The sequence below is a fragment of the Trachinotus anak genome, unplaced genomic scaffold (genome assembly GCF_046630095.1).
Source record: "Trachinotus anak isolate AG129_WGS33_773 ecotype Australia unplaced genomic scaffold, CSIRO_AGI_Tana_v1 ptg000003l, whole genome shotgun sequence".
Classification (NCBI taxonomy): Eukaryota; Metazoa; Chordata; class Actinopteri; order Carangiformes; family Carangidae; genus Trachinotus; species Trachinotus anak.
Window position 1 is genome coordinate 5,337,938 of NW_027273854.1, and position 27,126 is coordinate 5,365,063.

At 41.8% G+C, this 27,126-nt stretch overlaps 1 protein-coding gene and 1 long non-coding RNA gene across 2 annotated transcripts in view; one reads left to right on the forward strand and one right to left on the reverse strand.

The window, feature by feature from the left end:
* LOC139612828 (uncharacterized) overlaps window positions 1–25,225 on the forward strand; it is a 96,315-nt gene extending 71,090 nt beyond the window's left edge. The window contains exon 3 of the long non-coding RNA XR_011686653.1: window positions 24,977–25,225. This is a non-coding gene — a long non-coding RNA (uncharacterized lncRNA). The remainder of the gene's footprint in view (window positions 1–24,976) is intronic.
* On the reverse strand, window positions 10,749–26,708 carry kcnj19a (potassium inwardly rectifying channel subfamily J member 19a). The gene is made up of 3 exons (XM_071468869.1): window positions 25,664–26,708; window positions 14,718–14,934; window positions 10,749–11,827 (listed from the first exon to the last, which is right to left on the reverse strand). The coding sequence occupies exons 1-3, from the start codon at window positions 26,327–26,329 to the stop codon at window positions 11,163–11,165; spliced, it is 1,548 nt and encodes a 515-aa protein (XP_071324970.1). The 5' UTR covers window positions 26,330–26,708; the 3' UTR covers window positions 10,749–11,162.
* Window positions 26,709–27,126: the final 418 nt, after the last annotated feature.

The window sequence follows — 27,126 nt, forward strand, 5'->3', positions numbered from 1 at the left end:
TTTAACACGTTTGATATTTGAACTGGAGGATGTCACTCAAACTTTGCATTCTTCCTTTAAGGTGATCGATTGGCGTTCTGGTGGGATTTGCTTCATTGTCTACAGCCAGATTCTCAGTCGTTACTCACCAGTCGCTTCAGTGTTTTTTCTAGTTTTTTTACTTTATTTAAGCTGCTGATTCGGTCAGTGACAACAGTTCTCAGTGGAGACTCGGTGCTGTCATTTATCTGTACATGTCCTAAACACCTCTAGTCCTGTCTTTGTACTAAGCTAATTGAAATTAAATATTTGTATCATCTTAAAACCACTGAAATACACAAACAGGTTGGTCTGTGATAACTGATAAAACATCTGTAGTAAAATCTAATTGCCATCAGGCCCCATTTTGCATTGTTATCTCGTACACAATACTAATAATAATAAGAAAAGTAAGAGGGCAAATCCCCCTCCGGGGATCTGCTCGGTGCTTACAGAGGACACTGTTTCCCACCCCCAACCTGTGTCAAACATGCTGCTGAGATGAAAGCAGAGTTAAGAGGCAAAGACATAAAAGGTTCACACGTGGAGAGAACAATTCAAAGTGTGATGTGCTGTATTTTCTCTGTCATCTCTCTCTAGTTTATTACAACGCATATGATGTTGGTGACAGGGAGTCATGAGGTGTGAGAGGAGGATCATTAGAGTACCTGACATCCCGCTGTGTGTCAGCGCGCTGGCTGACATGTTTTACTGACATGTTTGACATGGTGTCAAACTTACTGCACTGCATTGTGTCTGTAAGAGGAGAGGTTATGACAGACACTGGTTCAGCTCTTCTCTAACAATTGTCCCCTTTCTGTTTTCTGTCTGTGGTTTAAAGCCCTGTCTCTCTGATCTCAATAGTTGGCAGGTCTCTGTTTCAGATAAGTGAACTAAAGGCTGAGTCATGATGAGGCGGATCTGGAGAGTTGCCAGTGCTTTGCAGAGATGTAATTAAATCACAAAATGCAAGTGTGAAGTGTTTGAGTTTGATTGCAAATCAACATCCACATAAACTGTAGACCTAAAAGCATTAAAAGTGTCTGTAGACATCTCACTGTCAATCAGTTCTGTCTTATTCAGCAATTAACTATTTAACATCCATTCAGGAACTTAACTATTTAACACAATTTATTTAACATTTGATAGACTCCATATATCTACCATGTATTGTATGTACTGTATTATTTTAATGACTGCAGTAAACAAAACAGCTGAGGTACATATTACCTTATCATATGTGAAAGCTGTGGTGGTGCTGGTGTCCTGTAGGTGAAACGAGTTCACAATGAGCTTAAAACACAATTCATTCTAAAATGACGCAAAATCAAGAATTAATAACATTAATGACTTCACATTAAAACTATGTTTAATGTGTTTTTTCTTTTAAATCTGGCTTTCCGTTGTTTTGTACACATTCAGAGCCTGAGACTGAATGTCCAGTATATAATGATGATTAAGGGAAACTGAACAATATTAGGTTCATTTAGCATCTTACATTTTGGAAACAACTCTAAAATGATATAATCTAGTTAACAATCATAAATCTCAGTACCATAAACACTAAAATGTTTTCCAATGAACTGAAGTAGTATTGCATATTTTGATTCATAATGTAATCTAGCATGTTGCAGCTCTAAAATACCTGATTTGACCTGAATGAATAAAATCTAACATGCTGAACGACTGTTTTACGAGCAGCTGACACATCTGATATTACAACAAGGCAAGACAAATTCATTTGCATAGCGTTTTCAAACACAGGCAGTTCATAATGTTTTGCATAATGCATTAAAACAACCGGCATGAAACATGAAATGCAAACTAAAAGAATAAAAACCTTTTTAAAGGAAATTAAAAAAGTTTAGAACAGTGACATTAATACGGGATGTTTATGACCAGTATTTAAGGTTCAGTCAGAGGACAACAGCGGCTTTAGCTCATTGCAAAGCTAGCAGCTGAAAACATGAACCTGTGTGAGTGTACTTTTAGGAGTATAATGTGAGGTGTTATTAGAGTTGCCACAGTGCTTCTGTGATTCTGTCCAAAAGGCTTTGAGGTCCCTGGACACTGCGGCGTATGGCACACATCCTGGTGAAGCCTCTCACAGCCCAGAACACATTGTTTTGTTTGTTGATTCAAGTGTCACATATCTGTGGCTGGCAGGCACAGTGTGTGACAGAGAGGGCTGTAAAAATGCACACAGGCCTATTGCTCAGTGGAGTGTCTGCCAATCTCTAAAGAACCTCTTATTGTTCAGTCATTGTCAAATGTAGTTGTCCTACCTTCTGACGGCATGCTGAGACCTTTACAGCCACTCTGTGCAGTTACTTCCTGCTGGAACTAGCATGTTTACCAAAACACCAAATGGAGAACCTGTGGTCTTGATGGTGCAGAGACTACACGTTGAAGACACCAGTGTGATTTAATTAATCCGCCAGTGTTAAATGTCTGAAAATGTCTGGGGCTCCTTTAACAGGCGAGCTGGCAGGCTGACAGACAGCCAGATGTTCAAACAGAGAGTGCATTCTTCCTTTGTGAGGAGGGCACTGCTGCGTTTGGCTGCTTTTAAAACAGACGTGGTGTGATGGAGATTAGGAGCAAGCTGTGCACCCAGTGCTTTGTGGGTCAGTCAGGCAGGCACATAGGGGACAGGTTTTACATATCAAAGCCAAGGAGACAGAGGGAAGAGGGTGAACATCAGGCATGGTGATCTCAGCTCTTCTCCATACACGATGACGGAGGAGAGATGATTAGTGATTCAGGAGAAGTGTGTGTGAGAGGACACGATTATTGAACAGGAGCAAATTGAGCCTCTTTATCACCAGTTGACTTATCTAGATTTGCCTTTTATCTCGGCGTAAACACATTGTTGACCATACATCCTGATAACTAACGAACAGGGGTGATCAGACATTTCAGTGTGACCTCACAGTCAAGTCTTACCAACCAAACAAAGTGGACAACTACCTCAGACTTCCAGAGGATCCACAAGCTCTGAGATCTCTGTACATACATTTTTGTGGCTTCATTTTTTTTTTTTTGGAATATGCACTAATTAACATATGCAGCTGTTGAATTGAATTGCATTATATTAAGAGGTCTCCATTATTTTGTCCACATCATTCAGGAGAGGCAAATAACAGAAAAAACTGTAATGCAATAAACTGAAAAACACCACACACTTATATATACCAATTTATTATATATCACTTACATATACTCCAGCTGACTGTATCACCACCTTCGAAGCTGATATGGTGAACTTGTTAGTAAATGTTGCTTATTTACACATTCAGCAGTTGTGGAACAACTTGTGTTTCTTGCTGCATTTAAGTCCAATATTCACTCAGTTCTAGTTCTGTTTTTGGTCTCTACTGACTCCTGAGGGAAATATCTGGCTCTTTCGCTCCTTTATATTCACCAGCTGGTCTCTAACTGTGTCTGTCTGCCCATCCATCCACCTAAACCTGCTTCCAAGGCGTACTTTGTCGCTCTGTAAACTGCGTCATCTGTCTTCCTATTCTGCTGTAACCAAAGAACTGTATAGTAAACCTGCACTGTTGATTATTTGTATGCTGCAGTAGGCTCCATTAAATGCCCATAATACTACTCAAGGAGATTGTTTTGGGAGATGTTGTGCTTGGACTGGATAACATCAGCTCATCGGAAAGGTTTGTAAACCAGGTCTTCAGGCCAGAATGACACCTGAGCTTTTTTACGTAAATATATATGACAGAAAATAAAGACAAGCAGAAAAGGTTTCCTTTAATATGAGGTTATATTAGGCTATTGATTGCAATGTTGCAAATCAATGATCAAGCTTTATGGAAAGATCAGATTTACAGGATTCCGCTTACATGTGATCACACAATGTGCTTTTAACAGAGATTCCTGCTTAGCTATTGTTTCCCAGTAGAAAAAAACTGAACAAAGTAACTACTATATATCATAATTCATGCCAATATCCCACCATAATATTATATAGAGTATATAATGCACCCCTAATGTATCAATAGGGGTCAATAGCTCATTTTTGCCTGGGGGTGACTGCAGTTTAATGCAGCCATGCTCACAATAAGATTCCTCATTGTGTGAATAAATCTGTCTTTTATTTTAATTGAAGTGATTAACCACACTTATGTGTCAAGTATTACCAGGAGACAAGCAGCAATCAGACAATCCAAATGAGCGATGGGTCGTTCGGTACTTTCTTAATAATTTCAGCACCTCATCCTACTTACATCCCGAGAAATTGCCCTCATATATAAGTTGACGGCACCCATCACCACAGAATTCATGTTATTATTCTCCACGCAGCGATGCAGTTATGCAGCAATGACCATTAGAGTGTGACAACAGGAATTATTATTTCCCACGGAGCCCTCATGGACTATTCGCTGCAGGGGTGGGCTGAGCGGGGCAGCACTGGGAGGAGACAGAACAAATGCAATTTAGGTCCTAAGAAATTTTGCCCTGAAAACCCAATTATGTCTCTGTAGGGAAGACAGGGTGATAAGGGTCATTTTGTTCTTTCTAATGGAAAGACAGAACGGCTGTGTGTAATGATGGGGTCTCTTTTTATTGTCTTGGCTTTCACTCACTGCCCATCACTGTCACACTTCCCCCCTCATTTTACCCCCTACCCCCTTATACACACACACACACACTCCATACAATGCAGTGCAGTAGGAAGAGTATGATTAAAAGTCCTGTGAAAGACTGTGATTAAAAAGTAGAAGACTTTTCAGGGACTGAAGATGGATTTCAAATAATGTCTCCGAAAAAGTTCTCTTGCTTTTGCTGAAGGCTGTGAAGTGAGGAATTGAAAAGTGGGAAACAAGAGGAGCTGGGAGGGTGGGATGATGTCGAAATGTGTGTGCGTTTAAATTTGTGCGGTCATATTTCGTTAAAGTGCACGCCTGCATGTGACAAGTACAATTTCACAGAAGAGGTAGCGTCAGACAAACGATTTGTCCAGAGAGGAAAAGTGCTTATCAGGCACAATGTAGCCAGGAGAATGCAGCCGTAGGAAAAAAAAAAAAAAGAAAAGAGCAGAACTGAACCAAAAAGAAATAAATAGATAAGGAGGTAAAAAAAGGAGTAAATAGATAAATGGAGCGTGGAGGAAAGCCATTACTCACGTTTACAGGTTTGAGACTCCAGGTTTTCATTTATGAGGGCCAGAGAGAGGAGGAAGTGTTCAGTGTAATGTAATGATAGTGTAGCAGAGCATGGATTTACTCTTGGCAGGAGGTGTGTGTGTTTGTGTGTGTGTGTGTGTGTCCATTTGATGCTTTGACAAATTACACACATTTGTCATGCAGCCAAAACCAAATGCACTCTCTTATACACACATTCCTTGTTGTGAAGTCAAATATCTTATTGTTACTCATTTAGTCCTGTGGGATTGTGCCTAAGAACAAGAGTGTGTGAATGTGTGTGTGTGTGTGTGTGAGAGGGATTTAGAGGTTAACAGTGCCATTAGGTTTCATTTAGTTTGTGCTGCCTAATAGAGGTTTTATGAAGGTTTTATGATGCCTGTGGCTTGAACTTTTATTAATCAACACGCCTCCAACATTTGCTTTGGAATCTACATCCCACACACGCTGAAATCTCTCACAAATAAAACCTGATGGATTGCATAGCAGGGATAATATACAGAAATATAAGCCTTTGATTCAACCTAAGACTTAGTAAGAACGCCAGATTCTTCTTGTCTGCTCATGCTTATGAATAGCAGTCAGTAAGCCTGTCAATCAATTAGTGCTGCCCAGGCCTAATTCACATCCTCTTATATCAGCTTTTCATGAACTGAATATCATGAACAGACATTTGTGTTGCCTCCAAAATGCGTTTCATGTTCAACATGAAGAGATAATTCTTTCAGTTTCCTTTAATTATAAGACACGGTGCTGTATGAATACATCTGTTTTTTAATGCCAGTAATACAATCCAGTCTACTGTCATTTGGTGGAAGCTTTTATATCGATGTCTTTTTTGTTGATGGATTAAACAGTGGATGAGGTGTCCAGACATAGTCACCAAGCAGCATGTAGACAGAAAAAATTGAATTCACGTCCTACCGGGGCGCCTATGATGCAATGATTGACATAGAAGCAATATTTTGATACAGCTCTGGGTGGCTTTTAAGTATCTATTTGACCTGTGAATTCATGCTCTGAGTTCCTTTAAAAATATGTGACTCTCAGAAAATCTTTTACAGAAAAAAACTGAAAAAAATATGTTTAACATTTGTAGTTTGTGTGGAGTAAATGAAAGAAGAACTGGGTGTGTAGCAGGAGCAGTGATACCTGCCATACAGGAGAGAGGGCCACTCATGGTTCTGTATGATTCTGCATACGTTTGCTGTATGTTGAGCTACATTAATACTCAAAAAATATTCATATTGATATCAATATTGATTTCTGCTATGTTACATGTGCCAGGGCCCATTACATTTATAGTATTATAGTAGTAGGATACCCACCAACAAGCAGCACAGCCTCTGACAGGGGTACAACTGAAAACAAATAAGTTTTAATATTATCCTTCACAGCCACGGTGCCTTGCAGGGAGGTGAAATGACTGATGCTGAATTTCCTCTCTTTGATCACTACACACCAGAAGACCAGTAATTTCATAAAGATACCATATAACACAGATGCTTGCCAGTCCGAGATGAGACATGGCCACGACGTGCCCAAAGCACAGCGGAGGCAATCATTCAAATACAACCTCATGAATGTTTTTGAAGGAATCGGTACCTTTCTGTGTGTCTCAGAGTCGCTTGTGTGTCGCCGCTGTGATGAATAGAGCTCACAGCCATTGATTTCCTCATGAGGGGACATGAGGTCATCATGTTTGGATTGCACCAAACTTCTCTTGGAGCTGTAGGTGGACCTCTATCCTCCGATCCCTCCTGACGCAGCTGTCCACGCAGAGTCGAGTGATTATCCAAGCCTCTGAGCATCAGATTGCGTCGCAGGTCATGGGTCAGGTCGCGGCAGTGAGACAAGTATTGATTTGTCCTTCGATCTTTAGCCTGGTTACGGATGGTGGTGGTCCCCAGAGGATGCTCGGACTACACTTGTTCCCTGAGATGAACTATTCATTCCAACACTTCGGTCCAGTCAAAGACAGTCGCTTTAAAGAACAAATATTTACACATTCTCCACAAACGGCCACGGGCAAGTATTATGGTAATATATGCATGGAAAAATCAATGCAGGCAGCCATTAATTATTTTCAAAGCATGTCAACAGGGGTTACCTCCATTGTAAAGCAGACAAGTTGAAATTAAAACGCTACACAGAAAGATGAGCGCTGCTGGTGTTACTTGCTGTCTTTCTTCTTCTTGATTCCCACAGGGTTACTCTCCACGGGTAAGGAGGAATAAATCACAGTGCTGCAGATGAAACGCTTAATATCTGCAGTTTAGATCAGCGCTCCAACTCATCTACACACACCACTACATCCATACACACACTAATACACGCTCATATTTTAAATGCTGTATTTGAATCTGCTAAATGAAAGTGGGCAAAAGAGGGGAGTGAAAAACATAATGATGATCTCTCTTTGAGACACACACACATATAAACACCTCAGCTTTTTGCTTACCCCCACTGCTTCAGGGCAAAGAGGCTCCCATGTTGCCGTGGTGACTGTGGTGGGAAGAAGTGGCTTGTTTTTGATTGACGTCTGCTGCATCCACAGGCGCACATGTGTGTACAGTATCTCAATAAGGAGGTTTAGTGAGGCACATTTCCCTTTTAGACGCCACAAGTGGCCTAATTAGCCTTTCACTCACAGTTGGTGCAACACAGCACAAAGAAGTGGCTCACCTGTCAGATGAGAATGAATCAGCTATATACCAAAACATCCCCAAATCTATCTGATGGGTAAGAATGGCAAGTTAATGCAGTTTCAGTTTTTTTTTTTTGCTCTTTTAATTGACAGAGGTGAGACGGATGATCCTTGTCATTCAGAACTTTTTCAGCCCCCATTTTTGAGCTAATATTAACATGTCAGAGGCAGATTTGAGTTGGAGGACAGCGCAGGGAAGTCAGAGAGATGGGTTCCCGATGAGCCTCTCCGTGCCTTGTCTTGTTATTAAGTTTTCATGTTCCAGGTATTTTTAACCTGTGGAGACCTCAATGTCAGGGTCAATATAGCAGAGAGGCTGAAAACCCCCGCAAACACCCCAGACAGGAGCTGACTCTGTAACTGACGAAAATGTTGTTAATTTATGTCATTAGTTTAAGCAAGCAGAGGAGTTTTCAGTGCGTCTGTGGGAAGATTTCCAGCACAGTGGACAGTGCCTTTGACAGACAGCCTATTGAGTGGTATTAAGCTTACTCAGTGAGGAAAGTATGTAACTATAAATTATGGTTTGTGGCAGTTGGGCCAGTCCAGTACAACAGCTCCAGTTTTGCACACACTGGTGTAAAAATGTGTTCTTTCACAAAGTCTATTATAATGGTCTTTGGTCTTTCAGTCAGATGTGAAAGGATATTTGAAAATAACTCCTTGTTTGTTGTTGATTTCCTTTTTGAAAATTAACATAAAAGTTAAACCACGTCATCATTCTTAAAATGACATTTGGGTCAGTATTCAGGTATCAAGATGCTGTGATTTAAATTCCCCTTTCCCAGCCAATTGTCTCGTAGTGCTATTGTTTTTGTGCATGACTCCCTCAATTGTTTTTTCTGTGATTTCTTGTGTATAACTTTGTGTTTTTTGACTCTTCACTTTGATATATTCATAGCTTTTGTGATAGGTTTTTTTCTAATGATCTGGAAATAGCATTTCCCAGTGTTGTGAGTCAGATTCTTTAAAGTGATTGAAATTGGTTTGGTTTTGTGCTCATTTATTGTTATTTCCCTGGTTGTGAAATAACTTGTAGTTTACATTAAGAATAAAGACGTCATCTTCAACTGCCAGTGAGAGAAGGTGCAGAGTTTTCAGGAGACTGAAGTCAGCAGTCACTGTTTTCAGTTTTTGGCTTTCCTGAAGTTGCTCTTTTATCAACATGAACTGGTTCCAGTAACGGCCACCACAGCTTCCATGTTGCCTGACAATGACATCTGTTGAGACCAACAGTATGTTACTACAGAAACAGGCTTACATGATCACACTGTCAGGCTGAATTAATGAAGTGAAACAAATTTACATTTTAGTTTGTCAGAATGAGCGTCATGATTATCGTGAACATTTCAGGCTATTAACTGTGAATCGACATTAAACACTTGGATAGCTTTGCTGTGTTAACACTGGTAAGTGCTGTTTTAGTGTTTACATATTGGAGGCACTACAGTTCTCCTCTGCTAAATTTGCACATTATACATCAAGATGCAAACTTTTATTGTTTTATTTTATTGAGGAACTGACCAATTTTTTTGTTATTTTATCGCACTCAAATTCGATGCATCCAAAATTAGATTAGTTTGTTTGGAACTGCTACCTCCGGGTTTCATCACCACGCAGTGGGCTGTTGATGGTGGACAAAGGAGGAAATAATTCCTAGACAGCAGATGAATAGAGCATGAACATGAACTAGCCTAATTCAGAACATAAACCTGACCACTTCAACTTTATTGATGCTTTGAACACTAGATCATATAATGAAAGCAACAATTAACTTTAGGCGGATCCGCTGAAACAAAAGGGTCACTCTCATCAACCGTTTCCAACCTTTCCACTAAATCATCACATTCAACTGTCTGGGTTTTCTGTATCGTAATGAGCCCATTTCTATTCATTGTTGTGTAATTTGGCAAATCATACACAGCATAAGAACAGTGACGAAGCGTGTGTGTAGTGAATAAATGTACAAACACACACTCTGCTCGGTATGCGACTAAATTAGAGGAATGGAGTTTAGACTGTGTGTAAACTGAGTGGGTGGTCGAAGCTGTGGAATCGTAATGGGGGAAGGTCTCTGCGAGTGTGCAGCTGAAGCAGGGAAAATCTCCCCTCTCCATTGATTTTCCTGTCTTTGTGCTGCTGTAGCAGTGAATTAAGGCTTAGGTGCTCTAGACACTTGAGCTACTCTGACCATGCGCTGCTGAAGAAGCTTTTGGTGGAGTTTACATCCCTACGGTGTGGTTGTCCCTGGATTCAGTTCTGCTCCCTGTTGCTCTAATCTCAGTTTTCTTTTACGTTTTGTGAAAACATTGATTGTTCTGATTCAGTTCCACTCACTGTTGATATAAAGACAGGCCAAATATAACCCTTAAATAAAATCTATTGTGAACCTTATTTACCTGAATAAAAGGAATTAGAAATTAGATTTCTACTGAGCAAAGATTGTAATCATGCATTCAAGAGACGACCACGTAATGCGCTGTTTGGGTGTGCTGTTACACACAATGCGTCAGTGACCATGTTACTCCTCTGTCTGGAACAATGGGTCCTCCATTCTCCAATAAAAGCCCTTCATGTTTTCTCTCTCTGCAGCAGTCGAGCTAATTATCCTAACTCTCTCTCTCATATGCACTGATGAATTATGGGATTGTTTCTACATTTAGTGTTGCTTGCCAAAGGGACAAAATTAGGACATTAACAACAGCATATTAAAAATGTATTGCACTGCACTGTTGGATTACTTACTGACATTTGGCAAAACTGCTGCACCTAATGATCATAATGAGTTCATAAACTTAACTTTTTTTTGTTTGTTTTTTTTGTTTTTTTTCTCTGTGACAACAATAAAAACACAAACAAGAGAAGGATCAAACATAATTTATTATAATTGTAATATAATTTATATTTAGATAAAACTAAGATTAACTATTAAGTGTAGTGGTGCATACCTTAAAGAATGGATTTAGTGTATACATGCACAACTCTTGCAGAATGATCAAGTTAAGCATGAAGTTTGTTTTCTTGTTGTTTTGTGTGTAACGAAGCCTGCATGGATGCCTCTGCTATGAAGCACAAAAATCACAGTAATTCCAGTAAAGGTTGAGTCTCAAGAAAAAATAAATAGAAATTGTCAGTACACCATCAGTTTTTTCTTATCAATGCCTCTCAAGGTAAAGTACATCTCTGAATCTGTTTCCATGCGTGTCTCCTCCTGTCTGTCTGTGGTCGGAGGTCAATGGGAGTCTGTTGTTGTGGTCAGGGACTGTCTGTGGGTTTCAGCGGTCGGCGTTCATCTTCCGCAGCTTCGGTGGCAGGTTGTCCTCTGGCCTCCCTCCAGCTGAGAGCAGAGGGCTGTGCATGGGGACTGGAGCAGGGGACAGTGTGGGCTGTAGGCTGTGCTGGTACAAGTCCCCGGTAGACTGGGTCATGGGGTCAAAGCCCACCTTGAAGGGCTTGAGTTGCAGCCGATTCTCCGCCTCAGGTCCTGGTGAGGAGCTGAGGCGCTGCAGCTTCAGCGGCAGGTCTCCTGTGCTGCACGCCTTCTCAGCGTGCTGGGAGCTGAGCAGAAGCACCTTCCGCTGCAGGTCCTCCTTTCCGGATGAACTCATCCTCTGCAGCTTGCTCGGCAGTCGACCCCCAGTCCCTCCTTGCCGGCCCCTTTCCTCTGAAGTGTTGATGCAATCCACAGAAAACACCCGGTCACGCCGGGCACCATGGCTCTCAGTCAGTGCGGGGGTGGGAGTGGATAGAGGCGAGGGCAGTGAATTCTTCTCTTCGTGCTCCTTGACACTGTACGGTGGTGTCGGTACCTCAAATGTGCTGTGGAACTGAGAGTAGTCTACCCTGAAGAAACCCTCCTCTAGGGACATCACCGGTAGGAACCGATGGCCCCATAAAACTTCATCCTCGGTATATGATGTCCGTGCCTGGCATGTCATACCTACAAGAGAGTGACAGGGCAGTATTTTCAATATCTGTCATTAAATGGGGGTTTAGCTCCAACAAAACAAATATTGGCTATTAAGGAGGAATGTGAAAGGGCAGCATTTGCTCCCATTATCTCTTTTTCTGCGATGACATAAGATAAAGGACGTCTTTACACACTGTGAAGAAAAGCAAAGTCTCATATTGTCCTTGAAGATAACTTCCCAGAGTTCAAAGCAGTGCTGTTTCTGTTTCCAGTAACTGGTGACTGATTTGCACATTTTGTGTTAATATAAGTGAAAGGTGAGTCATGCTTGCTATCAGTGCGCCTTGAGTTGATTATGGTAATTGGCAGTCTGATCAACATAATTAGCAGTCGCCTAGCACCATTCCCACATCAGTGCATCAATGGCAGGAGCCTTGGGTCCTGTCTTAACATTTCTTTACTGTAACTTGTGGTGTTGACTGTGCTTCAGTCTCTGCTCATCTGAAAGACAATTATCTATTGACTCACTGGTGTCATGTTGTTTTGGCAGTTGTTTATTAGTGTGCATATTCGTTATAATATTCGTTGAGAATGACATATTGAGAAGCAAAGATACCCATGTGTCTGCTGTGTGCAGGCTTGCAAACAGCCTAAACACTTTTTTTCCCGTTTGACCTCAGCTCTTGTACAATAATTTTCTTGACATTTGGATGCTTGCTAGAGGTCCTTTGTGATCAATAAGCACTTGGTCCATATTTTTTCTGATTCAGTGGCCCTGCTTAAACCTGAGCTTTTCTATTAAACACTGCACACTGCACACTACAGTAAGCTGTAGAGTAGGAGTCTGATCCCATCCCTCTGAGGGATGATATGTGCAGTGTTATGTCATAGCCTGATGCTATTCCAGGCTCACTACTCATCTTTATCCACAAAAAACCTTCAACAGTCCTACAGCTACACAAAGGTCATTTTTATTCTTAATTAGCCCAGAGGCATGAGGGTGAGTCCGGGATAATTTTACAGCTGTATTCTCTTCTCCTACCAGGAGTATAGCTGTATTTCTTCAAACTGTAGATGCATAAGACAACAGTAATACCAGTGCAGTGGAAGCTTGTGGGTTTAAAGCCTGACAGCCATGCCAGTTTTGTTTCATCATTCAGGCATGGGTATTCAACCAGCTGCTTAATGTTTAGTGCATCACGCATAAAGCCCTCAGCACAGCAATGCAAACACATGGCAGACAGTGAGCAGGGCGTCCCCGAAGAAGCCTTTATGTAAAATTCCTTGCAGTAACCTTCACTGGCGCTGTTAACATTATGATGCTTCACCTTGTCAGTGAAACTCTATTCAAATCTTACCATTTTTACTTAGCAAGAATCTAATTCATAACAGACACATAAATAGAGGTGTGTGTTTGAACTAGGAACCCCTCTGTTCCCACATGTTCTCTGTTTTTACAGGTAGGGTTCAGTTTTATTGCTGCACGTCTTATATTCAGGTGGATCTGAGCAGCCTTGCTCTCATTCTAATTTGTAACAGGAGACAAATAAAAAAAAAAGGCTGGTAGTTTGAACTGACTGTCCACGTTCAGGTTGGGGTTGTATTTTTGAAAATTAATTTATGCTTGTCAGGTTTTGGTAGGTTGTGCATGGGTTCATTTTGAATCAGCTGATGACTTCAAGACATCCTGAATTGTTATGAATGGATTGATTTGATGATGGTTTGAAACGTTTTGTCACAGTATTGATTCACCAAGAGTCAAACAGTAAAACTGTATAATTTATTAGTTATTAGTTAACAGAACAACATTTGGCTTACACCTCAGACGGATCTCTTTGTGCTAAACCTTTTGCTCTCATGTGTAAAACAGAATTAATACTGCCTCCAAGATGTGAATTAAAGTATCAGAGTGACTAAGTGGTAATCTGTCAAATCTGGTTGAAACATAATGGGAACGAGTTGGGGAGGCAATCAACAAGCTGAACAGCTGTGTCAGCAGCGGCTGGATGTGAGGGGATAATTCTTAATGAGTCCAAGTTAATGGGATGTGTGTTAGTGTGAGGATGACGGGATCTCGTGGCCAATTGAAGGTGACACTGCCAGAGTTTCCCCTTCTCTACCCCACAGCTCTGAGTGCCTCAACACTGTGACATTAAACTTCTGGCTGCACCCTGATTTAATGGTATTATCAACAGAGCACAGACCGTGCTGCCTGCCTGCCTCTACGCTTCCCTGCTGATCCCTCCCTCCTGCTCTAAGCCTATTCAGCTCTGTGGTTTCGTCTACAGCAGTGGCAAAGTGAAGGTTATGGGGGATGGATAGAAGCAGAGCTGAAAAGAAAAGAGGGAGATGGATTTATTTGTATTGGACTTTGGGGAAGAATCATTCTGTTAAATATGCAACAGAGAGAGCAGTGTTGCCGCTGAGAATACTCCAGCATGGCTGCCTGTAGTTTACAGTGGTGGCTGTATACCAGTGTCTCACAGGCTCAGAATTACCTCTGCTCTCAGCTGTCTGAAAAATGGAGTGGAACTTCTACTAAAACCCCGCCTCATTTATCAAAATGACACACGCATCTATGACCACAGGCTTTTATTATGCATAGAGTGGGCATAAACCGATTCTGGAGTAATAAAATATCCCTCATAATTCAATCAGGGTGTCATTCTCATGTGTTGTTCTCATTCTCACTTTTTTCCTGCGTTCTTCAAATATGCAAAACTGGGAAGGCAGGGAAATGAGATCTCACATTCTAGATTACGAGTATCTATTAGATAGGAATGTTATGTGGGTTGATATTAATATAGGAATTTACATTTAGATTGGGAGTGAGAAGAGTGAAGAAAAGAAGCAGTGAGATTGGGATAGGAGTGGAAAGGATGCAAGGAGCTGAAAGAAGTGGCTGGAAAAGATTCCTCACCAGTGGTCTCCACGATGCCCTCGAGGATTACGACAATCTCAAACTGCTCGTTCGTGAGGGAGCGCTGGGAAAGGTCGAAAAAGGGGCTCTTGGGATTGATTTCATGGCAGATGGTGAGAGGGGACACCAGGAAGAGCTGGTCTGCACCCGTCCCAAAACCAACGTCCAACTCACACTGGTCCAGAGGCAGGAACTCGCCCTCGGGTGTCTGGCGAGACTGAAAGACAGCCGACAACAAGACAGAGACAGAAACGGACACAGACAGAGAAAGTGAAAGAAAGATAGAAAAGAAGAAGAAGAGGAGACAGGAAAGAGAAGATTAGATGCATGCCGTTTGTCATCCTTTCATGTAATGGCCCAAGGTGGCCCAAAAAAAGAAAATCTGTTATTAACAGCACAATGTAAAAATACCCCATTGCAAGTACGTTACATTACAAGTCCTGCATTCAAATGTAAATTAAGCATGTTAAATACATGTGTGTTAGCAAAGTGCTTGCTGTCCCCTGAGGCGGATGTATTTTTATATATGACATTAATTTCCTGTAACTGGTCAAAGTGGAGCTTGTTTTCACTACAGTTAGCCTGGTGGTTCCCATCCCAGGGGTCAGACCCCTTCACAGGGTCAAAAGATAAAAATCTGAGGGGTCTTAAAGTAAGTACTTAGTTGATTTCCATCATTTCGTCGGTCTAAAAATGTGATAGCGTGGTTCTCTACAAAGTAAATGTATATATCAGCCTCCTCGGGAAGTGATGGAAGATGTTTTGTGTCTCCATCTGTTTCTTCCTTCTCGTCAACATCCACTGGTGCAGCGTCCACAGACTTGGCACTTCACGTTGATTTGTGGCAGAGTTTGCAGGCAGGCGTATGAGACAGCGTGTTTGGACAGGACTTGCCTACAGAGTGTTAACTGGTGCGGAAGCATTTAATTGCCCAGATGATGTTGGAGCACAGCACCAAGGTACTGGATGTATTTTCTCCTTTCCTGTCTTATTCGGTCTAATCAGTCTGTTCACCCTCATGTAGGAGTCCGTTGCTCTCTTTTCCACAAATCACCTTAAATTTGAAGCCAGTTTCTCACATCCTGTTCTCACAAAAGAGGCTTGCAGCTTTTTCACCCGCGTTAATATATTAATAATGTGAAATTCTTCCACATTAAAACTTGAAGAAATGGCCAACAAAGCTAAAAACAGGTTTATGTGTTTAATCTAACCTTTAAAGGTTAACATTATCTTTGCTAATCATCACATTTGAGATAAGGAGCAGGCTAGAGTTCCTTTGTGTTAAGACACTCACTTACTTTGTGTTTTTATTGTACATTATCTTTCTTTTGTACTCAAAAATAGCATCCAAAAACATACTATATATAATATAATACCATGTTTGGGAAATGATCTCAATTTACATTTAAAGACAAAAGAAATCAGTGTAAAGCTGATTTTCCCTCATCATCCTCAACAGAAACTGCTCAATCTTTATACCCTTTTCTCCTTTTCCACATTGTTTCACCTTCAGCCAATAATTTGGATGTGTCAGCCACCAGCCACCCACACACACACTCTGCCTCCACCACACACAACTTCATAATGATCTCCCACGCAGATACACACACAGTCCCACCCCCTTCTCTATAATCCAATTCTTCCATTTCTGAATCTTCTGTTCTCGTTCTAAAATAAAAAATAAAATCATCAACACATTATTCCCACAAAGACAGTTTCCTGTTTCAGCCTTCTTGTAGATGTGTTTGTTCTGGTCCAAAATATGGTGACAATACAGTTTAACAGTGGCAGAATTATTGATCAGTCTTCTTGAAATGATTGGTCCTTGATTTCTTCAGAAGCAGACAAAAGCAGACTTCTCATCTTGTCTGTCTCTGGCTGAGTTTTTAATGTTTCAGGCTGACTCATGTTGTAACGAGAATCTTGTAAAAGTGTTGTTAAAAATGCACTTGATCACTACATATATGTTATCATGCTAAAAGAAATAAAGAAATGGCATTGTTCTTGCATTTCTGTGTAGAGATACAGTAGTTAGCCCTACTTTAAGGATGTGTTTTTGGAAGGGAACCTTTTGTGTGGCTGATTTCATTTGTAGAGCTTGAGACAGGAGATAGTTCTTCCTTTAAAAAGCTACGTTCACGACTCACAAATATTTTATCTCTGCGACAGTATTTAGGAAATAGTGTTCTTGGTTATACATCCATATGAGCTGGGGACATCTATGTGTATGACACAAAAATAAATAAATAGATAAATAACAAAATGATGTAGGTGTTTAGCTTGAGTGCAAACGTTCAAATAGCTTATGTTTCACTTTGAACGTTTAAAAGAGAAATGCTTGAAGGATGACGACTTTCCAGTGTTTTCAGCAAACCTAACACTCAGGTAAAGTTCACGGGGGTTGCTAGAGTTTAAACTTCCTTAAATCCAGTAAAGAGCATCACAGAGCCACAAACGTTAAAGCCAGAAGCAGGCTCCACACATGGGGAAACACTACACAACAGATATGACAGTGATGAACGAGGCTTTTATTAAATGTAACCTTACAGGAGTTCATGAATGGTGGCCTGCTTGGCTTTAGAAGAAACTAAATTGGGTTCTACTGTAGATAGTAAGCTAGTTAGCCAGACATGCTTTTTTACTCATGTACTCTTTTACTCTTTTTACTGTTGTGTTTTTGGTTTCAAAAAGGCTAAAAATCTCTTATGATCCCGAGCGTGTCTCTAACTACAGGCCCATGCACACCTCTTCTGCATGTAGGGAAAGTCTAAGCTTGACAGACCCGCAGTGTCTGCTAACTCATGATTGGACAATTTGTGTTCATTGCATGGTTTTAATGTCAGAAAAAACACAACTTTGAGCAGAAAACTGACTACAACAAGATTATAACAACTTTGAGAAACGTTGTGTGGTAATGTCTGAGTCTGCTTCTCCAGTTTCACTAAGTAATGCTGGTAGTGTGGTATTGGCATTATATTTACAGGGGATTTTAACAGCAGTAATGGCTATTTTATCAAATAGTTTTGGGGAATCAAGCATAACAAAAAAGGGATTCAAGTCAAGGTTCAAATGATTTTCATTCAAAATAAATTAGATTTCAGTGGGTTTACTACATCTTTGGTTCTGCTGTCTTTCTCATCCAGACCACTCCTGTACCGCAGCTACAAGTCAGAGCCTAATTTCACCCTGACCTCCCGGTGACATTGCCCCGTAGTTTATCCCTCCGAGACGCAAACAGTGAATGAAGTGTGAGTAAACAGGCTTTGCATTGCCAGAAAACATTGCATTCTATTTCTATCGCCTGTGAATATCAATGAGATGCTCTTCTGGATTCATGTTGGAGAACAACTTTCATGTCGGGGGGCATTGTTCACTTGTTGGCTGCTCACAGGCCACTGAATATTGCCTGGCATCGTTCCTCATGCTAGCTTAGGGAAATTCTACTTTTCACTGTCTGTCTTTGTCGCTTAAGATTAAAAAGATGGATGACTGTATGCAAACACTGACAGGAAAAGCTCCTTACACAGGCCCCGTTGGCACTCTCCTACGCTTCTTCTCGCACAAAGATTCACAGATAGCTGAGCTTGTCTACTTGTCTTCTCTGTAAATGTGACATTCTGTTCCAACAAACAAACAGATTTCTCTTCCTGAGCTCTGACAAATCCAGACAAGGCTGTTTTTATTCATTTTCGACGATGCCTTCGGGAAGGTGGTACGGCAGAATCACTGGATGAGCGCACGCACAGGTTTCTGTCCAAAATTGTACCCTTCACACATGAGTATTCACCAACCCAGTCAACATGTCAGCTGCTCATTATCATTAGAAAGGCAATGTGGTTTGTCTCATGCTTACAAAAGGCGCGTTTCCGTGGTGTGTGATGCTCATGGATGAAGACAGGTGACAAATAAAATTGATTAGACCTAAAGTGGCCTGCTCTTCCCACTCAACTCCACTCCACGCTCTGCCAGGCCTTTATCAATCAGTAGCCTGAAAGCGGGGGGTAGAGGAGCTTGTATGCAATCAGGTTGACTGACAAGCTGGCCGAATCATGCAGGCTTTCACACTTCTAGATACCGTCTGCCTACTCAGTACATTTAAAAGAGGATGGGTGAGTCTAACATTTCACTCAACCTGGGCTCGACTGGGTGAGATGAATTGCTCAAATCAAAATGAGAGTGAAATGAATCGGTCAGTCCTGTGTGGGATGGACTGTCGTTTTCTCCGAGGTGCCATCAACCGGGAAAATGTAAACATGTACTCGTCTTCATATGTCACTGAATCTCACAGTGCTGTTTAGGTGTCCATGATAGCATTTTCAGGTTGATTTTGTCCTCGCACACATCTGTTCTTCCTCTTCCTCAACATCTGGTAAGGAGTAGGGAGAGCCGTGTCACAGCTGGCTAAACCTGCACTGTGTTTTCTCATTTGCTTCAGAGGCGACAGAAAGTTGCCTCCTTAATGTTACTTCCTCACAGCTCCAGACTGTGGCTGAACACAGTTAGTGGCATGATTTAAGTTACTTTGGTAAATGACAGCACTTATATAGTGACTTTCTAGTCTAATTGACCACGCAAAGTGCTTTACATAACAAGCCACATCCACGCAGTGCTTTTCCTGTGTATATGGCACTTCACTATCACACAAATACTCACTAATGGATGGCAATTATGGAGTTCAGTATCTTTCCCAAGGATGTTTCACATGTAGACCAGTGGAGCCGGGAGTCAAATCACTGATCTTTCAATTTGTGGACGACCCTCCTGAGACTCCTGAGGTCTACCTCCTGAGCCACAGCTGCCCTTAACCAACTTTATTCTTGTGTTTTTCTTGTGCTTTTAACATGTTTAATGACACTGGCAGACAGATTTGGGCAAGCACATTAAAAATGGCTGATAGCTGTTTTTCTCTGGTTTATTTTTATTTGCACTAATGGGACAGCTGTTCACAAACTGAGGTTTTGCCTACAAGGAAAACTGTGTGCATCACGGCCCATCCTGATTTTTTTGTTTGACCAGTTATTGCTCATAGTACCCACCCACTAAAATGACAAACATGACACCAAATGGTTCATCAAAACTTTTTTTTTTAAAAAGCACCTTTTTTACTGCCAGTTCTGCAAAATCCAAGATGTTCAAGCAACATTTCTCAACATACATGCCACTGTTTGTAAAATAATGTATTCCTACAGCCAGGTGAGCTATGGTTAAGGTTAGGGCACTAGAACACTTATTTTATCTCTTCGCCAGTGTTAATTGTTGGTTTGTGATGCGATGTGAACGCTACTCTCCTAAACCCTCACCTCTCTGTATAAAAGTTGCACTACTTCTGCAGAAGCATAATATGGATTTCTATGGATACTGGGCTGCCTTTTCTCATCACTCTGTGAAAACCAGAAAGATTTGGCTGGAGTGTTAATCAGGAGGCATCACACTGTTTAGGTCACTGTGGAGGCTGATGTTTAATTAAAAAGGTTAGTAGAGGCAAACCAGGATAAAAAAAAAAATGTATTAGACGTTACTTAGAAAAACTGAGTCTGGGAATGTGCTGAGGCTCTGTTTTTTTTGTTTTTTTTGCTTTTTTTGTGAGTGTTTTAATTCTCAATGTGAGATGTAGTGACATGTGTCATGACGTTCTTGGCCAAAAATGTGTTGTGTTGTGACTGTGCTGCCTCTGATTTCTACTTGGCTGTGAAAAAAAAACACTGCAACAAGGCTCATACATAATTATTGTCAGGAGCCTGAGTATGTAGTGTTCATTCAAGAATAATAATGCAATATTTCAGTGCTTGTGAATTTCTGACTTCAGTCTGCTGCCTCAGACATTAGAAATAATACTCACTCCACCTCACACATGCCTTCCTTTGAATGCCTCAGAAATTGTGTGTGTGTGTGTGTGCTTTTGCATTTTTGAGCATGCCCACTCCTACAGCAAAACACCCTATACACCTGCGAAGACTTTGAATTATTCAAGAGTAGGATACAAAGCAGAGAACCATGAAAGTCTAGAGTTTTCTAGCTGCGGGGCATGCTAATCAATGACTGCAGGGATCGAGGCCTTTCTTCAGCTCCCCACAACGTAATTGTATAATTGCATTTCTATTTTTATTAGAAAAGAAATGGAAATCAATTCTAGTTCTATCTAGCATCTGTAGCCCATCCCGCAGTCCTGTGAGGAGATATATGGCCGTGAGGATTTCTCTCTGGAATAGAAGCCACCACTCGCACAATGAAAATATTTTTAAAAGAAATGTGTTGGTAACTCTTTATTTTATGTCTCCCCTCTCTTACTGTGAGCCTCTCTCCAGCGCTGTCACAACTCTCCATCACTTTCAATCAATCCCTTTGCTCTCTCTTTCTCACCCTCCTCCCACCCTCCCAGTAATACCAGAGTCATATTTTCAGCTAGGATGTTCCACCAGGATGCCCTGTGAGGCTGTCATGGATGCACCACAAAGCTGCATTTCAGCTGCTTATGGTGGGACTCTGGGTGACAGCTCCCATTGGTCTGTCTCTTCCCTCCCTCTCTGTATGCTGTCACCCAGTAATCATCTGCGCCAGTTCAGCAGGAGCGCTGCTGCACTGACATACTGTCCAAACACAGCAGCGCCAACAAGTGGTTCACTTTCAAACAGGCTTTCTCCTCTAAGAAAACTCTTAAGATTAAGCTTTCACCATCATGGCTCATTTTTGGCATGTATCTGGCACTATTAACCCAATTCTACAGTAAATGCACTTTTTGTAAGTACACACGATGTTGCAACTTACACTGGGCAAAATGAGAGCTGTGGCTTCATCTGTGGCTTGATTCTGCACCGATGGTAGTTTTTTTCACCGTCTCTGATTCACACCAGCCATGTGCCAATTCACACTGAGCATTTTGCTGCAGGCATCCAGGACCCATCAGACTGTCTTGACTGCTCCCGTACTGTTTGCTCAAAGGTGCCAGACATGATGGGATTTCTATCTGACAAGGATTACATAGATAAGCTTTTTCTTTGGTGCAGATACGGAGGACATGCGCTCTTTTTTCTGTCACTACTGACTCCACGGGGGAAGGTAGAAACTTAGTGAGTGGTGCGGTCCCAGCTAATGCAGGAAAAAACACTTCTTTGGCATCACCAGAGAAAAAGGGAAGTCCAAAACTCTGTATGCGTACATGCAGATGGCCAGAGGCCCACTTCTAACCAGAGGTCAGTGGGTTTATTTATTGCACTCAGGGAAAGGCTACTACTTTCATCTTACACTGCCCTGCACTAAGAGCAGTCTTGAGTCTGCAAAATCCCCAACCACATGAATGCGACTGAGACTAAAGTGACCAGTATGCTCTCTCATAAGTGCTTGTTGGATGCTCAAATAGCTTCAAAAACCTCCTGCCCCCACATCTTTCTGATGTCAAATTTAAGATTTAAGATTCAATACTTTATTGCCAAAGCAACATAATTGATAGGAATTTGGTTTGATGAGCCAAAACAAACCAAAAAAAAGCAAAAATTACTAAATAATCGTGGGAGCTGTGATTAACCAGTTCTGTAACTCTGTGAAACGGACATTCACATTCACCCACTACAGTTACTTGTCATGTTAGTGTAACACCATGAATGCTGTCCAGGAGAGACACTCTGATAGTGATCACTGTTATTCCCATATTTACAGGATTTACACTCCAACTTTGAGTGTGTTCAGGTGAGTGAGTTCGGAACCGGCATAATACGTAGCAGAGGGCACTGTTTTGCCATCTTGACCTCCAGTGTTGGGCGAAGTCTTTGTGAAACAGAAAGCAGTTACATCTGACAACCCTTGTGCTATGGAAACAGGTGGAGACTGACAACAACCATCTCTAACCTCCTTTTGGTCTTGAACACTGGATATGCAAGAGGATGCCCGCTGCCACCTCTCACCACTACTCAAGTACTCAAAAGTCGCCCAACAGTGAAACCTGAGGAGTATGAGGAAGGTTCAACTTGATGCATTTGTCCTTTGATGTGTCGGAGCAACAACCTGGAGATCACAGGTGTTTCGATTCAGCTTGTTTTCTACTTGAACATGGAAACGACAACTCAGCAAATTAACTACTTTAACCACTTCAGTGGCGAAAGGAGAAAAAACTGCCCAGTCAAAGCTGAGTATTTAAATTAGACGCTCAACACTAAACATTACTGCAAGATTCAGGCTCGTGAGTGGCAAGAGACTACTATACTATGACTCCATTCGTGTGAACTGGAGTAATACTGTAGTTGCTAAATGGTACATGTATGTATGTAAATTTAGGTGAGACCAAACCAGTCTGTAGTTGTACATCCAGAACTTCTGTACACATCTGCAAAGGTGAGTGTTCTGTAAAGTCCCATTAAAGGACTGAGGTCATAGAACTGGGTTTACAGTACTTTGCAGTTGTTTACGGTACTGTATATCATACTCAGACCAAAGATTAAAAGGCAACAGTACAGGTTTCAGAGATTCCTCAAAAACAACTTCTCCCAGTACGAAGTGGATTCAGAGAAAGTGTTGTGTTTTGATTTGTGGAAAAGTTTGAGTGCATCTGGTTGGACTTTATGTGAGAGAGTTGTTCATTTACTCTGTTGTAGATGCAGCTTCATGAACAAGTCATCACGAAAACCTTTTCTCAAACTCTCTCACTGTCTCTGTTCAAGTTGAAATGATGCCAGTAATGTCTGAGTATTTTCTATGAGGCATGACTTGAAGAGGGTTGCAGTTCAACAGCACCACCAACATCTCTACACAGGGACTGCACTGAGAGCATCCACTCCACAATATGACTACTTTAGTTTTGTTATTGAAGGTTTTTTTTTTTTTTAAGCTCTGTATGTGATGTGTTGTATCTGAAGGTATCTTCAGTTTAAACAATGCTTCTATTCATGCATGATGAGTCACTTATTTTTAGTTTTTTTTGTTTGTTTCCTGTGCTCTGGCAGAGCTGCAGCAAAAAAATTCTCTCTCGGTAAGAGAGTCTTTGAAGCGAGAGAATAAGGTTAGATCACAAAGCCCTGGAGCAAAAATAAAAAAAGAAATACTAAAGAGCACACAGAGGATGCTGTATTTATTGTATTTCACGGAGAGAGGGAGTGTAAAAATGATGTGGGGTTGGCAGAGAGGTCTTGGGATTTGTACTGATTGTATTTCTTGCAGTCCAGAAGGAAAGGTAAAAAGATTTTGGCTCTACAGTATAGAAATTCCCTGAGCTCCAGTTATTTTGTGATGCTACATCTGTTCTTGTCTCCTTTACAAGGTAGCTTGTCTTTTGTCACGTAGCACAAATCCTGATTATTTCTGTTCTAGCTCTGGGTGCCATTGCTGTAAAAACAAAATCTTTCAGTTTTACCACACCAGACTATTTTTCACTATGAGTTCCACCGCAATTCACAATATCATCAGAGTGTTACAGAGAGAGTCTAATTGAGATGCTGAGAGCTTACTGCTCAGTCTTACAGGGAAGACTTGGGAAATCAGCGTAGACATGTGCGATTATACTTTCTGCTTATTGGGCTGTTCACTTCCTCCACACTGGTAGCTGTGGAATAGCTCGGTCCTGCTTGCCTCTCTCTCTCTCTCTCTCTCTCTCTCCCTGCCTGCATGCATCATTAAGCTGACCAGCGCTGAGCTGGATGTGGCTGTGCGGAGGGGAACACAGACATAAACAAGCTCCAAGCACCTCACTAATGCTGTTTGTCTTCTTTATGGCCCATTTTGCACATTGAACATGGATGTGGCTGAAAGGAGCTCTATTATGATAATTAAAAGAGGAGCCGGTCGACCTCGCTTCTGTTTGTGGTAATTTTCTGCATTGTTGCTTGTTTTCTCAGTGCAAGCTTCATTAGCTATATTCCCCCAAAATCTGCTGAGTTTTTCATTAGTGGGTAACCAGCATGGCTCAGTTTGTGTGGAGCTTTCAAACCCACAACATTATAAGTGGATGGATTCTTTTTTAGTCCAGAATTTTTTTTGTTGCAGCCGCATTCAAACACTGTGATGCTTTGTAACACATTTTATATCTCAGGAAAGACAAAATAAAATTATAAACCCCATAAAGCAGGAAGCAAATCAATGAATTTCTTTAAGGTTGTCGTAAATCCCATCTACGTCTCCATGCTTCCTCCCAGGAGTGCCGTTTTACTGACTTCAGTGATCTGTGCTATTGTGTGAAGCTCCCTCTCTCTACTCATTCACTCAGCCCAACTTTCCTCCTCATGGGGCCATCTCTCTGTCACATCCACTTACTGACGCACACCCCATCTGTCCAGGTGTCACCAGCTGAAAAGGAGCTGATGCTGGACACAGCGTCGACAATCCTCACTGCAGCGCTCCCAACAAAGACCCAACACCCTCAACACCCCTCTGATCTGTTCCCTCCGCGGTTTGGGATGCACCTGGCTGCGACTCAGCCTCACCATCCTGCAGCTGAGGGATTATGGTAATACCACCTTAAGCCTGTTTTGTTCAACAAAGCATATATTGTATGGAGGGATCTGCTTAGAGTTACACTTTGAATAAAAAAGACGGTTCATTTTAATCATTGAAGTGCAACGTGCAACTGCTGCTTTTCCAGGAGGACTCAGATGAGAAAGTAAATGATGTAAAAGATGATGTGAACTCAGTCAAGAGCGCAGTCATTGTGGAAAAAAAAACAAATGGCTGCATCTTCACTTACCTCAAATAGGCCTACATACAGTATGTAATACTTTAAAGAAAGTGCCCCATGCTGCTGAGATAAGATGATGCTGACCAATCCAGCAGCAGGGACTTATAATAGATGAATTTTACTGCATGTTTACTCTCATGTAACTCTTGTTTTATTTCTTAATTAATGAGAGAAGATGTGATTTATCTACAGCGTGTTCCTAACTTCAGCTCAGCTCCTACACCACAGGGTTTGTGTGAGTTTTCAGGGCGGTGGTATCACCAGAGAGAGTCTGTCTTTGTGTGCTTACCTTTATGAGTTTGCACCTGATCTGAGCGGACACCATGTGGCTGTTCCGCAGGTTGCCCACACGGAACATGAGGCACAGTTTTCCGTCTCGCTGAGAAATCACTGCGTCCTGACTGAACATGAGCGTCTCTGCGCGTTTCTTAGGCTGAGACATTTTGATGAACATGCAGCCGATGAGAAAAGCGTCCACTATGGAGCCCAGCAGCGACTGGAACAAGAAGAGGATGATGCCCTCGGGGCACTTCTCTGTGATGTACCGGTAGCCGTAGCCGATGGTGGCCTCAGTCTCGATGAAAAACAGAAAAGCTGAGGGGAAGTTGTAAACATTGGCCACACAGGGGGTGTAGGACGAGTCGTGGCCGTGGTTTAAGTCTCCCCTGATGTAAGCGATGATCCACCACATAGATGCCATGACCAGCCAGGCGATGGTGTAAGTTAGGATGAAGATGAGCAGGTTCCATCGCCACTTTAGGTCCACCAAAGTGGTGAAGAGGTCAGAGAGGTACCTGCTGGTCTCTCCGCCGAGGTTCCCGTGCTGGACGTTGCAGCGGCCGTTCTTATCTACGAAGCGCTGTCGTTTCTTCTTCACCGGAGCAGAGAAAGTGGTAGCCCGATTCGTGTTCACCACCTGGTAGTCCTCGCCAAATTTTCTACGAAGTGCCGCCATTTGAGTGAAGTGAAGGCGAACTTACTTGCTTTTTAATCCATGTCTCTTGTTTGTTTGAGCTCCAAAACACTGGTTACCTGCAGTGCGTAAAATGCGCCATGGCCACTTTAGCGCGCACAAAAATCCAACGAATGAAAGGGGGAAAAACACAGGTTTATGTCACTACTTTTAAAGCACAATTGTTTTCCTTTAATTTTACTATATCCTCTATTCCTCCAGTTGTTTTACATGACATCAGAAGATCGCTGACTGTTGGCTGTGCGCTCTGCTCACTCTCCACTCACTCTGCTCACCAGCGGAGCGAAATACGAGGAGCTGTCCACCATTCACAGCTTCTGTGGGCTGTAAAGGAAAAAGAGGGGAGTGTGAGTGTGTGAGAGAGGAGGGAGAGATGAGAGGAGAGGGAGGGAAAGGCGGCAGGGAGAGAGGAGGGGAGAGTTACACAAGACTACGCTTGTGTGTGTGTACAGAGAGAGAGGTAGAGTAAGAGAGAGGGAGGGATGGATGATGTGGGCAATTTGACTTTTCAGTGGGGTTCATTTAGCCTGTTAAATCAGTGTGGGGCTTAATTGATAAATTAACTAATTAGTTAATTGATGAATTCATTCATTTCTCAGAAGTGCTTACATTGCCTTTACATTGCAGCTGATCCTCCTGTAAGTGCAGTAGGACTTGCACTCTCTCTATGATGAGGATGATGATGATGATGAGGTTGGAGGATCTTTATGCTTTCAAGTTAGACTGTGCCATCTACTGGATGGACAACCCATGTGCATATTTGGTCTCATATGTGCTCT

What these genes read in the sequence shown, in the direction of transcription:
- kcnj19a (XM_071468869.1), bottom strand. Translation starts at nt 26,329, where the DNA reads ATGGCGGCACTTCGTAGAAAATTTGGCGAGGACTACCAGGTGGTGAAC. An exon ending in TCAGGTGCAAACTCATAAAG is followed by an intron (nt 14,935 to 25,663) that starts GTAAGCACACAA and finishes GCTGTCTTTCAG; the next exon opens with TCTCGCCAGACACCCGAGGG. An exon ending in GGGCATCGTGGAGACCACTG is followed by an intron (nt 11,828 to 14,717) that starts GTGAGGAATCTT and finishes ACTCTCTTGTAG; the next exon opens with GTATGACATGCCAGGCACGG.